General features: G+C 51.5%; 1 protein-coding gene across 21 annotated transcripts in view; it reads left to right on the forward strand.

The window, feature by feature from the left end:
- TMCO4 (transmembrane and coiled-coil domains 4) overlaps window positions 1-13,945 on the forward strand; it is a 99,004-nt gene that overhangs the window by 26,059 nt on the left and 59,000 nt on the right. For 20 of the 21 annotated variants that reach the window (XR_014015237.1, XM_081226729.1, XM_081226728.1 and 17 more), the window contains 3 exons: window positions 1,617-1,791; window positions 2,517-2,544; window positions 12,500-12,632. Coding sequence is in view for 20 of the 21 variants with exons in the window: in XM_081226729.1 (XP_081082855.1) it covers window positions 1,617-1,791; window positions 2,517-2,544; window positions 12,500-12,632 (336 nt within the window). In the remaining variant the exon portion in view is untranslated. The remainder of the gene's footprint in view (window positions 1-1,616; window positions 1,792-2,516; window positions 2,545-12,499; window positions 12,633-13,945) is intronic. The other variant, XM_081226733.1, reaches the window with a different exon arrangement.

Genomic DNA, 13,945 nt, shown 5'->3' on the forward strand with positions numbered 1-13,945 from the left:
CGGGGTTCTTTGTATGTATCATCTCATTTAATCCTCAGACAAGTTTATGAAGTTGGTTTCTTAGACCCATTTGCAGATATGGAAACTGAGGCACAGAGAGGTCAAGTTACTCGCTCAGGTGTCCTTCAGGAGTGGAGGACTTTCCTGGGACTTCCCTGGCGGTCCAGTGTTTAAGACTCCATGCTTCCACGGCAGGGGGCACAGGTTTGATCCCTGGTCAGGGAACTAAGATCCCTCATGCCCCGTGGCATGGCCAAAAAAAAAAAAGGAGTGAAGGACTTTCCCCCAGCTCCTGAGAGGGCTTTGCAGCACAGCCTGGGCCTGCCTCAGCTGAAGAGAGCCGCTTCACCCAAGGCTCTGCCGCCTTCCTGGGGCAGCCTTTGTGCGATGACTGTCTGAAATAAGGGTATAAAGGCCCAGCCCTGTTGCCTACTGGGGGCAGTTCTCAAGGGTCACCCCATCTTCAGATCTCCCCACGGGGTCAGCTGAGGCTTCTCTTGAGACTGGATCTCCCTGCCCATTCACAGACGTTGACCCCAACAGCATCCCCAATAATGATTTCAGAGCTGCTTCCCGGGGACATGGACCAAAACAGTGGTAGGGCCAGGATTTGAACCCGAGTCCTGCACTGCTCCTGTCACAGGCCCGGCCTGCAGAGATCTCTCTACTTAGGCTTTGGCAGCAGCAACTCTAAAGAATGGGTTGGGTGGGCTGCCTGGGATCCACGGGAACCGGAGCCGGGTGGTGCAAGCGGGGAGCTTCCTGAGGTCACCCTCTCTACCAGGGAGCTCTGCTTGTCTCTGGGAAGCCTTTTCTCTGCACTGGTCTAATCCCCTCTGATCTGATTCCCCTGTTCTGCATCCCAGTGGTGGCTTGGAGTCAAAGCCTTATGTGGACTCTTCTGGGGTCCCCAGAAGAGATGCCATGTGTTTCCTGCAGCTCCTGGGGTCCCTTCTCTCCTGGAGCACCCCATCCATCTCCCACCCAGGGACCCCTGTGGGACTCAAATGACTGCTGTGGGCAGAGCCCCCATGGTGACGGTGGGCACGGCTGGAGGACAGACTTCTCTGCACTTTAACCACTTCTACAGCAGCCAGGTGCCTCCAGAAAGCATGTCCGTGGCCATTTCCAACAGCAGCCAATCTCCATGTGTGGGAATCTTTTCTGTTCACTGCCTCTCACCTCCCAGGTGGATTTGGGGCTCCCTCTCTGGACTCTCTGGACTCATCGGGGCTTGATTCCTGCCTCTGTCCTAGCATAACCCACGGCACTGGATCAGTTAGTTCCGTCCAAGTCTCCACCCCGCTGTGAGCTTCTCATCCAAGGCCCATCTTGCTCATTTTTGATTCCACAGCCCCCAGGGCAGGCCGGCCTCAGGGCGTATGGTCAGTAACTGCTCATTACCCTTGTTCCTGTGGTTTATCAGCCCTGTGGTCAAAGTTTTGGTGGAGGAAGAAGCTCAAGTCCACACACCTGAAATCAGGTTTTGGCTCTCTTCCGTATGCCATGGGCCACAGTCGCTGTGGTTTTTAATAAGTGCCAGGTCTTCACATCCCTGCACACACCTCATATCGTGAGATGCACGGTCCAGGATCTCAGCTGTGTCTGTCTTTCAGATCCTTCTGCACGGACTTTGTGGCCGGCCTGGTGAAGTGGCTGGACTTGTCCGAAGCTGTCTTGCCAACCATGACTGCTTTTGCCAGCGGCCTGGGAGGTGAAGGAGCAGACACGTTTGCTCAGATTTTATTGAAGGACCCCATCTTGAAGGATGACCCCCTGATGATCACTCAGGTACACCCACCGCCCAGGGGGCGGCTGCCAGGGAAAGTAGAACAGATAACTTCCTCTCACAGTCAGCCTGAATATCGCTTCTAGTGGCATGGGGGGAATTGAAAGATTAAATATTGCATCATAATTTCATATGATGATGTCGATCATAGCTCATGTTGAATTATCATTATTGAATATTTACTATCGATTTATTACTTAAACAGTACTTCTTATATGCTAATCCCTTACTAATATGAACTCATTTAATTCTCAAAGCAATTTTATTAGGTAGGTAGGATGATAAATGGAGGCACAGAGACGTTAGGTAACTTGTTCAAGGTCACACAGCTGATTTGAACCTTGGCAGTCTTACTCCAGAGCCCGTGCTCCTGACTGCTAAGCTGTGGTGCCTCCTTTTGGAAGCAGCAGCTTTGCTGTATGCCCTTGGGCATGTCACTCACCTGCCCTGTGTGCATTTGAAGCAGGCAGAAGCTTGACACAGGCTATCGGGGGGCCAAGAGAGCAGATTTAAAACAGCCCTTCCCCTCCTTCATCTGACTCCCTGAAATTCTCACGCATTTATTCAGTTATCTGCTTCCTTGTTGGTCTGGCTCGCCCCTCGAATGTAGGGCAGAGGTATTTTGTCTGCCTTGTTCTCCCACTTATTAAGGGTCAATGAACATGTGTCAAATGAGCAGGCTGGTTACATATCAACCTATTGCTAATTCCTGTTACTCTTCCCTCAGGACCTTCTGAGCTTCTCACTCAAGGATGGTGAGTTGATTTCATAAGTTGTGGGGCACTTCAGCCAGTGAAGCCAGTGGTAGGTGTTGCCCCTGCGGTCCCGTCCCCAGTGGCCTTTGTGGTGTAAGAAAGGAAAGGGGGGCTTCCCTGGTGGCGCCGTGGTTGAGAGTCCGCCTGCCGATGCAGGGGACGAGGGTTCGTGCCCCGGTCCGGGAAGATCCCACATGCTGCGGAGCGGCTGGGCCCATGAGCCATGGCCGCTGAGCCTGCGCGTCCGGAGCCTGTGCTCCGCAGTGGGAGAGGCCACAACAGTGAGAGGCCCGCATACCGCAAAAAAAAAAAGAAAGGAAAGGGAAGCCAGTAGAGCTGGGGAGCCGGAAGCTCTCCATGCGTGCCAAGCGCCGGGTGGTGCTTCTGAGCGGTTTTATTGATTCCGCATAGTGCCCTGTGGTTCCACCTTCTGAGTGGCTCTGGAGTCTGGCTCCTGCCCTCTGAGGTCTGTTCTGCTGGCAAACAGAAGGAGCACGGAATTGAAAATGAAATCCCAACCACCTCTACACTGTGTAGGAAGGGAAGTCCTACCCACTCCCCACCGGAATCCTGGTTTGTGGGGGACTGGAGGGGTAAGAAGAGGAGGAAGAACAGAATGTCAGGAGCAGAACCAGCGGGTGCAGGAGCGCTGGCTGGAAAGGACACTCAGAGGAGGGTCACGGGGGCCAGAGCCTAGCGGGCTCTCCACCTACACGGGATCCCAGGCTGTTCCCGTGGAGTTTATAGTCTGAGGAGTGCAGCTCTAAGGCTCAAACCCCAATATAGATTTTTGGCCCTAGTCTAGCCACACAGAATGCTTTCACTCCATATCTCAGAGCCAAATGGGAGCCCAAGGGTGATCTGGCCCAGTCCCTGCTTTCAGGCGGGTACGACCTGAAGTAACACTTCTCTTTAGCCCGTGAGGCCACGTGGCTGAGTTGTGGTCTGAGGATGTGGTGCAGTTGGTCTGAAAATCCTCAGCTGTATCACTTGTGTTTTTCCCAAACAGAAGTAAGGGAAGAGTAACAATATCCGATCGTCCTGGACGCTGTCGGAGTGAGGGGTGGGTTTGCGCGGAGGTCTGAGGCTCAGGAGAGCAAGGCAGCCCATCAGCGCACACACGCTCACGTGATAATCACGGTAACAGCAAAGCACCAGTTCTTGAGCGCTTGCTGGGTGCCCAGCCTGCTGCCAAGGGCTGTACAGGCACGGAGCCCTCTCGGCCCCCTGAGGGGTGCTGGAGGTCATTGTTCCCATTGTGCAGGTCAAGGTCATCTTGGATGAGACGCCCATATTTCCAGTTGGAGAGGTTGAGGCCAGAGAGGGGAAGGGGCTTTCCCAGAAGCACACGGTGGCAGAGGTGGCCTGGTGGTCAGAACCAGGTCTCCGGCCTCCAGGGCCAGCGCTCTGCCCCACGGCCTTGTCACGGGGGAGAAGAAGCTGCCCCAGCACTCCTGTGTCAGCCTCACTCTCTCCCTTTCCTCACCCAGCGAGCCACGTTCATCCTAGCCTGCTTCCTGCCCCCGCCTGCCAATCACAAGCCTTCCTGAGCTCCCAAGAGCACCCAGGACACTTTAACTTACGCCCTTTGCCGTGGGTGACCTTGGCCTGGCTCTCACAGAATAATCGGCGTGGGTTTGAAACAGCCTGTCTAATGTCATCACCTGGTGCTTCATTCCCTCCCAGGGGTGCCCTCATAGGCAGCCTCTAAACCGGCATTGCCTTTGAAATGTCTCTTGAGAATAACCACCACTTATGAAGCACCTGTTAATGCTGGTCATGGTACCCGACCCTTGTCAAGCGTTGTTTCCACATCATCCTCATAGCCATCCTTTCATGTAGACACTCCCACTTTCCAGACGAGCAAACTGAGGCCCAGAGAGGTGACGTAACTGGCCTAAGCTGGTACGTGGCAGAGCTGGACATTCTAAAACAAGTGCTATTAACAAAAACCTTAGCAGATTTTACCCACGGGGGCTGAGGAATATGGCAGCATCCCCACGGGAATATAGTAATACCTCGTATCTGAAGGATACCAGTCTCTGACAACATCTAAGGGGTGCCTTTGGTTCATCTCAAAGCCCCACCAGATGCCGGCATCTACAAAGAGGAGCAGCTTCACTGGCACACCGGGACCCCAATGGGAGTGGGTGCTAGGGCTCAAAATTTCCCCAGAGGTCAGAGGTAGGTGGCCCCTCAAACCATCTAGGCGACCCTCTCATCAGACACAGGCAGACCTCGGAGATATTGCGGGTTCCGTTCCAGACCACCGCAGTAAAGCAAGTCACGTGAATATTTTTGGTTTCTCAGTGCATATAAAAGTTATATTTACACTATACTGTAGTCTATTAAGTGTACAGTAACGCTGTGTCTAAAAAAACAATGGACATACCTTAATTTAAAAATGCTGTTGGGGCTTCCCTGGTGGCACAGTGGTTGAGAGTCCACCTGCCGATGCAGGGGACACGGGTTCATGCCCCGGTCCGGGAAGATCCCACATGCCACAGAGCGGCTGGGCCCGTGAGCCATGGCCGCTGAGCCTGCACATCTGGAGCCTGTGCTCCGCAGTGGGAGAGGCCACAACAGTGAGAGGCCCGCATACCGAAAAAAAAAAAATTGCTGTTGGAAAAATGGCACTGATAGACTTACTGGATGCAGGGTTGCCACAGACCTTCAATTTGTTAAAAAAAAAAAAAAAAACGCGATATCTGCGAAGCACAATCAAGGCAAAGAGCAGTAAAACGAGGTCTACCTGTAGATGAGAAAAGGAGGCCCGGAGTGGGAGTGGCTATAGTTGTCATGTCCAACTCTAGCCTTATTAATGAAGAACCAGGGACCAAGAACTGGGTGCCTCTGGGGATCAGGCCGCCTGGTGTTAGGATTCAAGCTCTACTTTGGCAAGGTCCTGAGTGTCTCTGTGCCTCGGTTTTCTCAGGTGTTAAATGGGAACAAACAGTACTTTTTACCTTATAGGGCAGTGGTGAGGATTAAATGAAATAACCCAGATAAAGTGCTCAGAACAGAGCTGGCATGCAGGAAGCAGGCCATGAGTGCCACTGGGGCATGGTGGTGGTGGTGAAATGGGAAAACCCTGGGAAGCAGAAAACCTGGACTCTCATCCTGTCTCTCAGACTCTCATTGTGTGACCTTGATCAAGTCACTTAACTTCTCTGAACTTCAAGTTCAAATACAAATGAGAGGCAAGAGCCAGATGTTACTTCAGAGCAAAACAAAACTGTCTTTGGTCCTAAGAACACAGTCAAGGATCTTGTAAGGAAAAGGTCAGTGTCATAGCTGGGCCAGTTGTTCCAAGACCTTTCCCATAAGCTCCATGAGAGTGGGGCCCTTGTCTGGCTTGTTCACCATCATATCCCAGTGTCTGCAACACTGATGGACACGTGGTGGGCATTTAGTACTTGTTGGGTGGATGGATGGTTGGATGAAGGGATGGAGGGACCGATGGATAAATGGATAGAGGTTTGGATGGATAGAAAGAAGGATGGATGTCCTTTCCTTAGAGCACAAGCTTAGATACTAGCAAGGTGGTTTGTCTGAACTTGAGGGTTAAAACATCTTTTTTCTACAGAGACTGATGGGGTAGGACACACAGCACAGAAGAAGGCTCTCTGTGCTACTGCATTTCTCTATGGGTGTGAGACAGGGTGATTAATCATGGAATCAGCCCAAGAAATCAACACAGAAAGCCACCCGTCTCTGAACTTCCTGGAAGGTTGACCCTTACTGACAATGTTGGGATCTTAGTCACAAAGCGATGTCATCTTGGCAGCTGGGTGGAATTTTTTATGCACGCTAATCATTTTCTTTTCCTCATCCAGTAACAACCCATGAAGCTTCTTGCCCACACAACTGGAAAAAATAAGCCTTTTATATGTTGAAGGTTAAACTAAATCTGAGCCAACTCTAGACTGGGTTTCACAACTGTGGCACTGTTGACATTTGGGACTGGATAATTCTTTGTTGTGGGACCACCCTGTGCCATGTAGGAGAGTTAGCCGAATCCCTGGCCTCTACTCACTAGATGCCAGTAGCACTTCCTGAGTTGTGATAACCAGAAATGTCTCCGTACTTTGCCAGATATCCTCGGGGGGCAAAAACATCCCTGGTTGAGAACCATGGGTTCAGGACCCCAAATGTGGCCGTCTTAGGTGGGGCTGGTTTATTTGTAGTTGGTTATCTTTATAAGTTCCCTAGTTGCTCTCCTAAGTCCTGTACACAGATGGTGAATTATTGCATCGTATATAATCCTCAAATCAACCGCTAGAGTAGATACTGTTATCCCCACTGATAGGAAATTAGGCTCAGGAGGTTAAGTAACCTGAGGTGGCATTTCAAAGTAAGTTTCAAATTCCACTTAGGGCAGTGAGTCTCATGGTGAACGTGCGCAGGAGACTTAAGCTGAAGCATGGTTCTTGCCCTTTGTACTCTGAATCCAAAGATAACATTGACTCCAGGCCACGGAACCCCACGACCTGCAGCCGCGTGAGATATAACAACCTTCACCGCAAACTTGGCTCTACTTTCTGACCTGGTCTTTATTACTGAGTTGCAAACCCTACCTCCCCAATGAATCAGAAAGGTTTGAGAGGTTGGTCGTTGGTCGTGGTGGAACGCGTTGTCAGCTGGTGGCTAGGTTCTTCATCAGGATCCTCAAGATTCATAAAGCTTGCTATCAGTATTGAAACTGGCTGGTTCATCCATTCAGCAAATGAGAACGGAGCCCCCACTGTGTGTGCCAGGCCGTCTGCTAGGTGCTGGGAGTAGTTCTAACCAGGGCTGATGCCCATTGAGTGCCTACTGTGTGCAGGCCCTGAGAAAAATGCTTTACAATTTGTTTAAACCCCTCAACAGCCCTGGGAGGTAGATGCTTTTCCTGTCCCTCATTTTACAAAAGAGGCAGCTGCAGCCCAGAAAGTGAAATCACCTGCCCAAGGTCACACAGCAAGGATTCGAACCCAGGCAGTGTGGTTCCAGAGTCCATGCTTAACTGCTGTTCTGCTTCCTACATGGAGATAAAATGATAAAATCCGCATCCTTACAGCTGACTTTAAGGGGTTTGATGAGGCCAGAATGAAGGGTGGGCGCCCCACGTGGTAGAGGCCGGAGGAGCAGCCAATCTTGACGGCAGCTGAGAGGGTGGAGCTGGACGAGGGCCTCAGATGGGCCCCCTTTGCTCCCATGACCACCGGCCTTGAAGTAAGCTTGCTGCCACGTTGAACGCCCTTAATTGTCCCCCCAAAATGAGCCGTGAAGAGAAAAGGCAGGAGTCATACCCGAAACCATCTGAGTTCAAGTCCTGCCCTGAGACAGGGTGCATCTTAGAAGTCCTGTCCCTTGGGACTTCCCTGGTGGAGCGGTGGTTAAGAATCCAACTGCCATTGCAGGGGACACGGGTTTGATCCCTGGTCCGGGAAGATCCCACAAGCCGCAGAGCGACTAAGCCCGTGCACTACAACTACTGAGCCTGTGCTCTAGAGCCCGCGAGCCACAACTACTGAGCCCACGTGCACAACTACTGAAGCCCGCACGCCTAGAGCCCGTACTCCGAAACAAGAGAAGCCACCGCAATGAGAAGTATGCACATTGCAACAAAGAGTAGCCCCCGCTCACCACAACTAGAGAAAGCCGTGCGCAGCAGCGAAGACCCAATGCAGCCAAATTTAATTAATTAATTAAATTTAAAAAGAAAAAGAAAAGTCCCGTGCCTCCAGCCACACTCTGCCCACCAAAGTGAAGACCCTGGGCAGACTTGTAAGTCAGCCCAGTGCCCGGGGGGGAGGGGGGGGATGGGGGGAGGGGCGTGGGACTAGAGTAAGGTGTGGTTTCCTTTATATGAAAAAAAAAATTCATTGAGGGCGAAATTGGGTATAAATATTCTAAATGTTACATAAAATGTACAATTAGAAAAGTTGGGGGAATTCCCTTGTTGTTCAGTGGTTAGGACTCGGTGCTTTCACTGCCAGGTCCCAGGTTCAGTCCCTGGTCGGGGAACTAAAATCCCACAAGGCACGCAGCGCGGCCAAAAAAAAAAGTTGGTCCGTCGAGGGATGGCAGTGCAGTAGGCTGGGTAATCAGTTGAATGAATATGGCCTGAGGGTGTCCTCGGACTGCAGGGAAAGGCGAGACGAAGGTTCCTCGTGCTGACACAGCAGCAGCAGCTCACAGCCTCACCCCAGCAGCCCTGGCTTCTTAGCATCTAAGGATAGAGGAAATTTGACAATTTACCATAAAAAGAGTACTATTAGCCACCCTTTCTTGATCACTTACTGCATCCCAGGTGCTGGCCAGTCTCATCACATGCATCTTCTCACTGTATCTCAATAAACGCCAGATTAAAAGGGTATTCTTGCCCCCATTGTACAGATGAGAAAACTGAGGCTCAGAGAGGTCAAGAAACTTGCCTGAAGCCATTCAGCTAGTAGGTAGTCAGATGAAAATTCAAACCCCAGTCTGTGTCGCAACAAAGGCTGAAGTTTCTGCCTCTGAATTCCTTTCCTTTGGTCTGGAGGGCAGTCCCCAAAGGGAAGGGATTGGCCGTGATCTCTTCCCAAAGGTCTGGGATTCTGCTGCTTTCCGAGGAGAGGCAAGCTCAATCCCAGGCAGGTCATTCTGGCTCCCGAACTCAGATCCATACTGAGAACAGAGGCTGGTTCCGTGCCTGGCAATGGAGGTTGTACTGCTCCCTGAGGAGGTGCATTTGGAAATGTAGGGCAGGTGGTGGTTGTTGTCACAGCGCCTGGGGTGCACCTGGCGTTTAGTGTCAAGCCGCAAGGGCGCTGTTCATCCTTTAACGCACAGCACAGTGTTGGATGGTGAAGTGCAAAGTGCATCAACTTCTCTATTGAGATGCTGGTGAGAAAAGGAGCCCAGAAGTGTTTGTTCTGCCCTCGGGTCTGTCCAAACACACTGGGTGACTTTGGACATGTCCCTTGCTCTTCCTAGGCCAGAAGGACCAGTTGGGCTCCAAGGGTGGAGTCTGGGTGGGTGCTGGGGCTGCCCAGCAGTTGGAGGCTGGCATACTCCTGCCCACTGGGGGCGGAGCCAATATCCCTGAGTCCGCCCCCACCAAGATTTTCCAAAGAACAGGCTGCCGGGTGATGGGTCCTGTGTGTGCACCTTTGGCCCATGGCCTAGGGCTATGCCTGGGATTGTGGGTGCACCCCACATATCCCATGCACCCAGAAGGTAGGATTCACAGCTGACCACATGGGATTGACCTGGAATCCCAAAACTTCACTCGAGTAGATTTGCCTTATTCTATTTTTTTTTCTTTTGGCTGCACCGCTCAGCTTGTGGGATTTTAGTTCCCCGACCAGTGATCGAACCTGGGCCCTCCACAATGAGAGCTCGGAGTCCTAACCACTGGACCTCCAGGGAATTCCCTCAAGTAGATTTGCCTTTAAAAGGCAGCCACAGTGAAATGAACAGAAACTTTGGCATCCTGGGTTTTAAGCCAGATTCCATGGCTCTCTCAGCTGTGTGATTTAGAACAGCAGTCCCCAACCTTTTTGGCACCAGGGACCTGTTTCGTGGAAGACAGTTTTTCCGCGGACTCGGGTGGGGGAGATGGTTCAGGCGGTGATGCTAGCGACGGGGAGCGACGGGGAGCGGCCGATGAAGCTTCGCCCCTCGCCCACCGCTCACCTCCCTGTGCGGCCCGGTTCCTAACAGGCCTCAGACCAGTACCGGTCTGTGGACTGGGGGCTGGGGACCCCTGATTTAGGAAGTTTCTTAGCCTTTCTGCACCCATTCTTCCCTCTTGTGCAAAATGAGGCATCATAATACCAGCTTCCCAGGACCACTGGGAAGATTAGCAATCAGGAATGCAGGCTTCTTGAGTGGTGCCCAGCATTTGTTAGGAGCACCGTGGATACTGGTTTCCTTCCCTGCAGAGGTAGCAGGAGGAGGAGTCATCTTGATGACACCACCTCCTCCAGGCATGAATGCACCCAGACCTTCTCAGATCGGGAGCTTGCTAGTTAGAACAAGTGCAAAGGCCCTGGGGCAGGAATGAGCTTGGCTTCTTGGTGGGACAAATACTGGTAGAAACAGGGACCAGTAGAAAATGAGGTGGTAGAGAGTGGCAGGAAGGGGTTAGAAAATGTACGGTCTTGCAGACCGTGGGAAGAAACGTGGATGTTATTCTAAGTGCATTGGGGAGTTTTAAGTTGGGGAAGAGAACCCCAATCAGATTTATGACTTCATCCTTCAAGCTACTGTGTGGCAAATAGAGTGTGGGGCAAGAGGACCCAGGGCAATGGCTGGTCCTTGAAGAGCGGTGGCAGTCACAGTGGCCGTGCAGCAGAGATGGGGAGCCGTGGTCAGACTCAGGATACATTTTGGAGGTGCAGCTGTCAACATTAGCGGGTAGATTGGGTGTCTGAGGAGGGGCAACAAGAAAAATCAAGAACGATGCCCAGGCTTTTGGCCTGAACCCCAAGTTGGGCTTCTTATTGAGACAGGATGGATTGGCCCTTGAGGAGTGAGTTGGCTACCTGGCGAGTTGTCCTGGGTAGCCCAGTACTCCTGCCCCTCCTCCACCACTCACCATCTGCCTTAAATAGAACCTCAGCTCCAAGTCCAGCAGCCTGGCTGTCAAGGTCCTTGAAATGACCCTTACACGAGGCTGACATTCCAGAGTCCCGTGCCCGAGAATACCTTGGGAGGTTTTAATCACCTGTGCGCCTGGCAGTCTATATTCCAGAAACTGAATCACAGCAGCCTTGACCAATGGAGTATGAATTAGTGGCTGATAATAACTGTCATCAGTTAATCACCATGGCCAAGGCTTGTTAATTGCTACAGGTCGATTATGGCCTACGTGCAATAGTCTGTGATCCTAGGAGGGAGGAGGGAGCTCCTTTATGCGTGGAACTTTAGCTGATCAATAACCCCAAGACATGGCCTGTGGTGTCTATTTCCCGACACACAGACAGGTCCTCATCCAGGGAGGCGGCCGAGGGCAGCTGGGCAAGTGCTGCCAGACCACGGCTCGCTCTAAGGACCCTAGTTTGAGGAAGGAACTGGTTTATTTTGCAGAAGCTGAGGTCATCGTAGCTACAACGACCTCAGTGTAAAATTACCATGCAGCATTGCAGACACCCAGCAGAGGAGGCCAGTTCTGCATCATTCATGAAGGACCCGTCATGGACCCAGAGTCCTCTCCTCAAAACTTTGTGAGATGACTGTTTCTATTTCCAGTTCCACCTGAGCGAGGATGAGCTTTGCCCAAGGTTAGACACACAAATAGTATCCATACCCAGGTTTGTCAGGTCATTAATTGAACATTTATTCTGTGCTGAGCGCTCTCCTAAGGACTGGAGATAAAGCAGTGTAGAGTTTATACTTATAAAGTTTATAGTTCAGGGGGAGAGACAAACGAAAGTAAACCGGTATGATGTCAGAGCAGGGCAAGCTCTGTGTGGAATAAAATGCAGGATAAAGGGGTAGGGTAATGGGGACCGGGGGTCAGGAAGGCCTCTCTGAGCAGGAGGCGTCTGAACAGAGACTTGAATGAGGAGGAGGAGCCTCACAAGAAGATCTGGGGAATGAGCCTTCCCGGTGGTGGAAACAGCACAAGTGCAAAGGTTCCGCAGCAGGAACATTCTAGAAGGTGAGGTCATGGAGTTGGCCAGGGACCTTGTAGGTCATGATGGAGTTGGATTTGCTTCTGATCGTGATAGCACGTCCTTAACAGCTTTGGGATGTGAAAATTTGATCTTTGCTAATTTGGTGAAAAACGCCACCTTTCTTCTGATCCATAGGGGTAATAGTTGCACCCTGTCCCGCCCCAGAAGCTGTTTTCTAGTTCAGCTGACTGGTTCTTGGGGCTGTGCACTTAGGATGTATCTGGGGTTTGGGTTTCATCCGTTGCGCTGCTGTTAACATCTCTGTGCTTAGAAGCTGAACTGACCCCGTGCTCTTTCTCTCTTTCCAGGGCGCTATGATGCTCGGGCCCGAGTCCTCATTTGCCACATGACCTCCCTCCTCCAAGTGCCCTTGGAGGAGCTGGACCTCCTCGAAGAGACGTTCCTTGAGAGCCTGAAGGAAACCAAAGAGGAGGAATCTGAGTAAGTGTGCCCTGCGACCCTGACCACCCTGTAGGAATCAAGGGCTTCCACCCTTCAGATAACAGCATCCTGTGTGTCCCCTCCCCCCATTAAGAGATGGTGCACTGAGGTGGGAAGAGCACTGGACAGAGAGTCCCAGTGCAGCCCTGACTCGCTGTGTGGCCTTATCAAGTCACTTCCTCTCTCTGGGCCTCCATCCTCATTTGTAGGAAGGGGGGATTGAATGGATGAATGCTAAGGGCCATGAGTTTGTGACTTTTAACATTCTGTGGCCCCAACACCCCACTCCCCCTCAGTTCTTGTGACACCTTGTCTGTGGGCCAGAGTGGCCTGGATTCAAATCCCACCTCTGACACCTATTTGCTTTTTGACCTTGGGCGGGTGCCCCCCGCCCTGTTCTCTAAAGCCATAATATTCTTATCTGTAAAATAGGAATAAGAATAGCATCCTCCTAGGGTCGTTGTGGAAAACAAACGCAACTGTATTATCAAGTGCTTGGCCCAGGGCTGGCATGTAGCAAGGGCTCAGTAAGTATGAGTCCTTCCCTTCCCCTACATGCCCCCATACCTGCCAGCTGTCGAGAGGCTTTGCTATCTGTGTACGGTCAGGTGTGTGTTGAGGGAAATTTTCCTGGTAACTTGGCCAGAGCTCAGCTCTTTGAAGAACACCTTACACAGGATCTAATCCCAGGGTAATAAATCAGTCCCAGTCACAGCCTAATTGCGGGCTCCTTGCACCAGGCACATCTCCCAGCCTTGGGTTTTGTTCGGCCATGAAGGCTTTCTTTGAGCAGCCAGGCTGTGCCAGTTCAGCCCAGCTGGGAATTTAGCTTTGAAGCCAAGTTCAGAACTGGAGCCACCCTCCCGCCAGCGTTTATAGGGCAAAGGGAGGGGGTTGTTTCCTTGAGAAAGGAGGAAACTTGGTCTGTTGAAATAACCTGAAAATAGACTTGTTTTGACTCCCAGAGCTGTGTCAATAAAGAAACACCTGGATCCAGGCCAACACCTGGATCCCTCAAGTATTCCTTGAAATGAAGGAAGCTCTTAAGTATTGTCTGGAAATCTATTGTCAGAAAGAAACACATTACCCAGAGGGTCTGTTCTGATAATACCAGTAATGCTAGATGAGGGAATGTGTAAAACAGAGCCCAGCTCTGCCACTTACCAGCCGTGTGATCCTGGGCAAGTTATTTAACTTCTCTGGGCCTCAGTTTCCCCAGCTGCAAGTGGGGATAATAATAGCACCCTCTTCATAGGGTTCTTGTGGGGCTCAAATGAGTTTGTACACATAAAGCGCTTCGAGCAGGACTTGCA

The sequence above is a fragment of the Mesoplodon bidens genome, assembly GCF_964165515.1.
Source record: "Mesoplodon bidens genome assembly, chromosome: 2".
NCBI lineage: Eukaryota > Metazoa > Chordata > Mammalia > Artiodactyla > Ziphiidae > Mesoplodon > Mesoplodon bidens.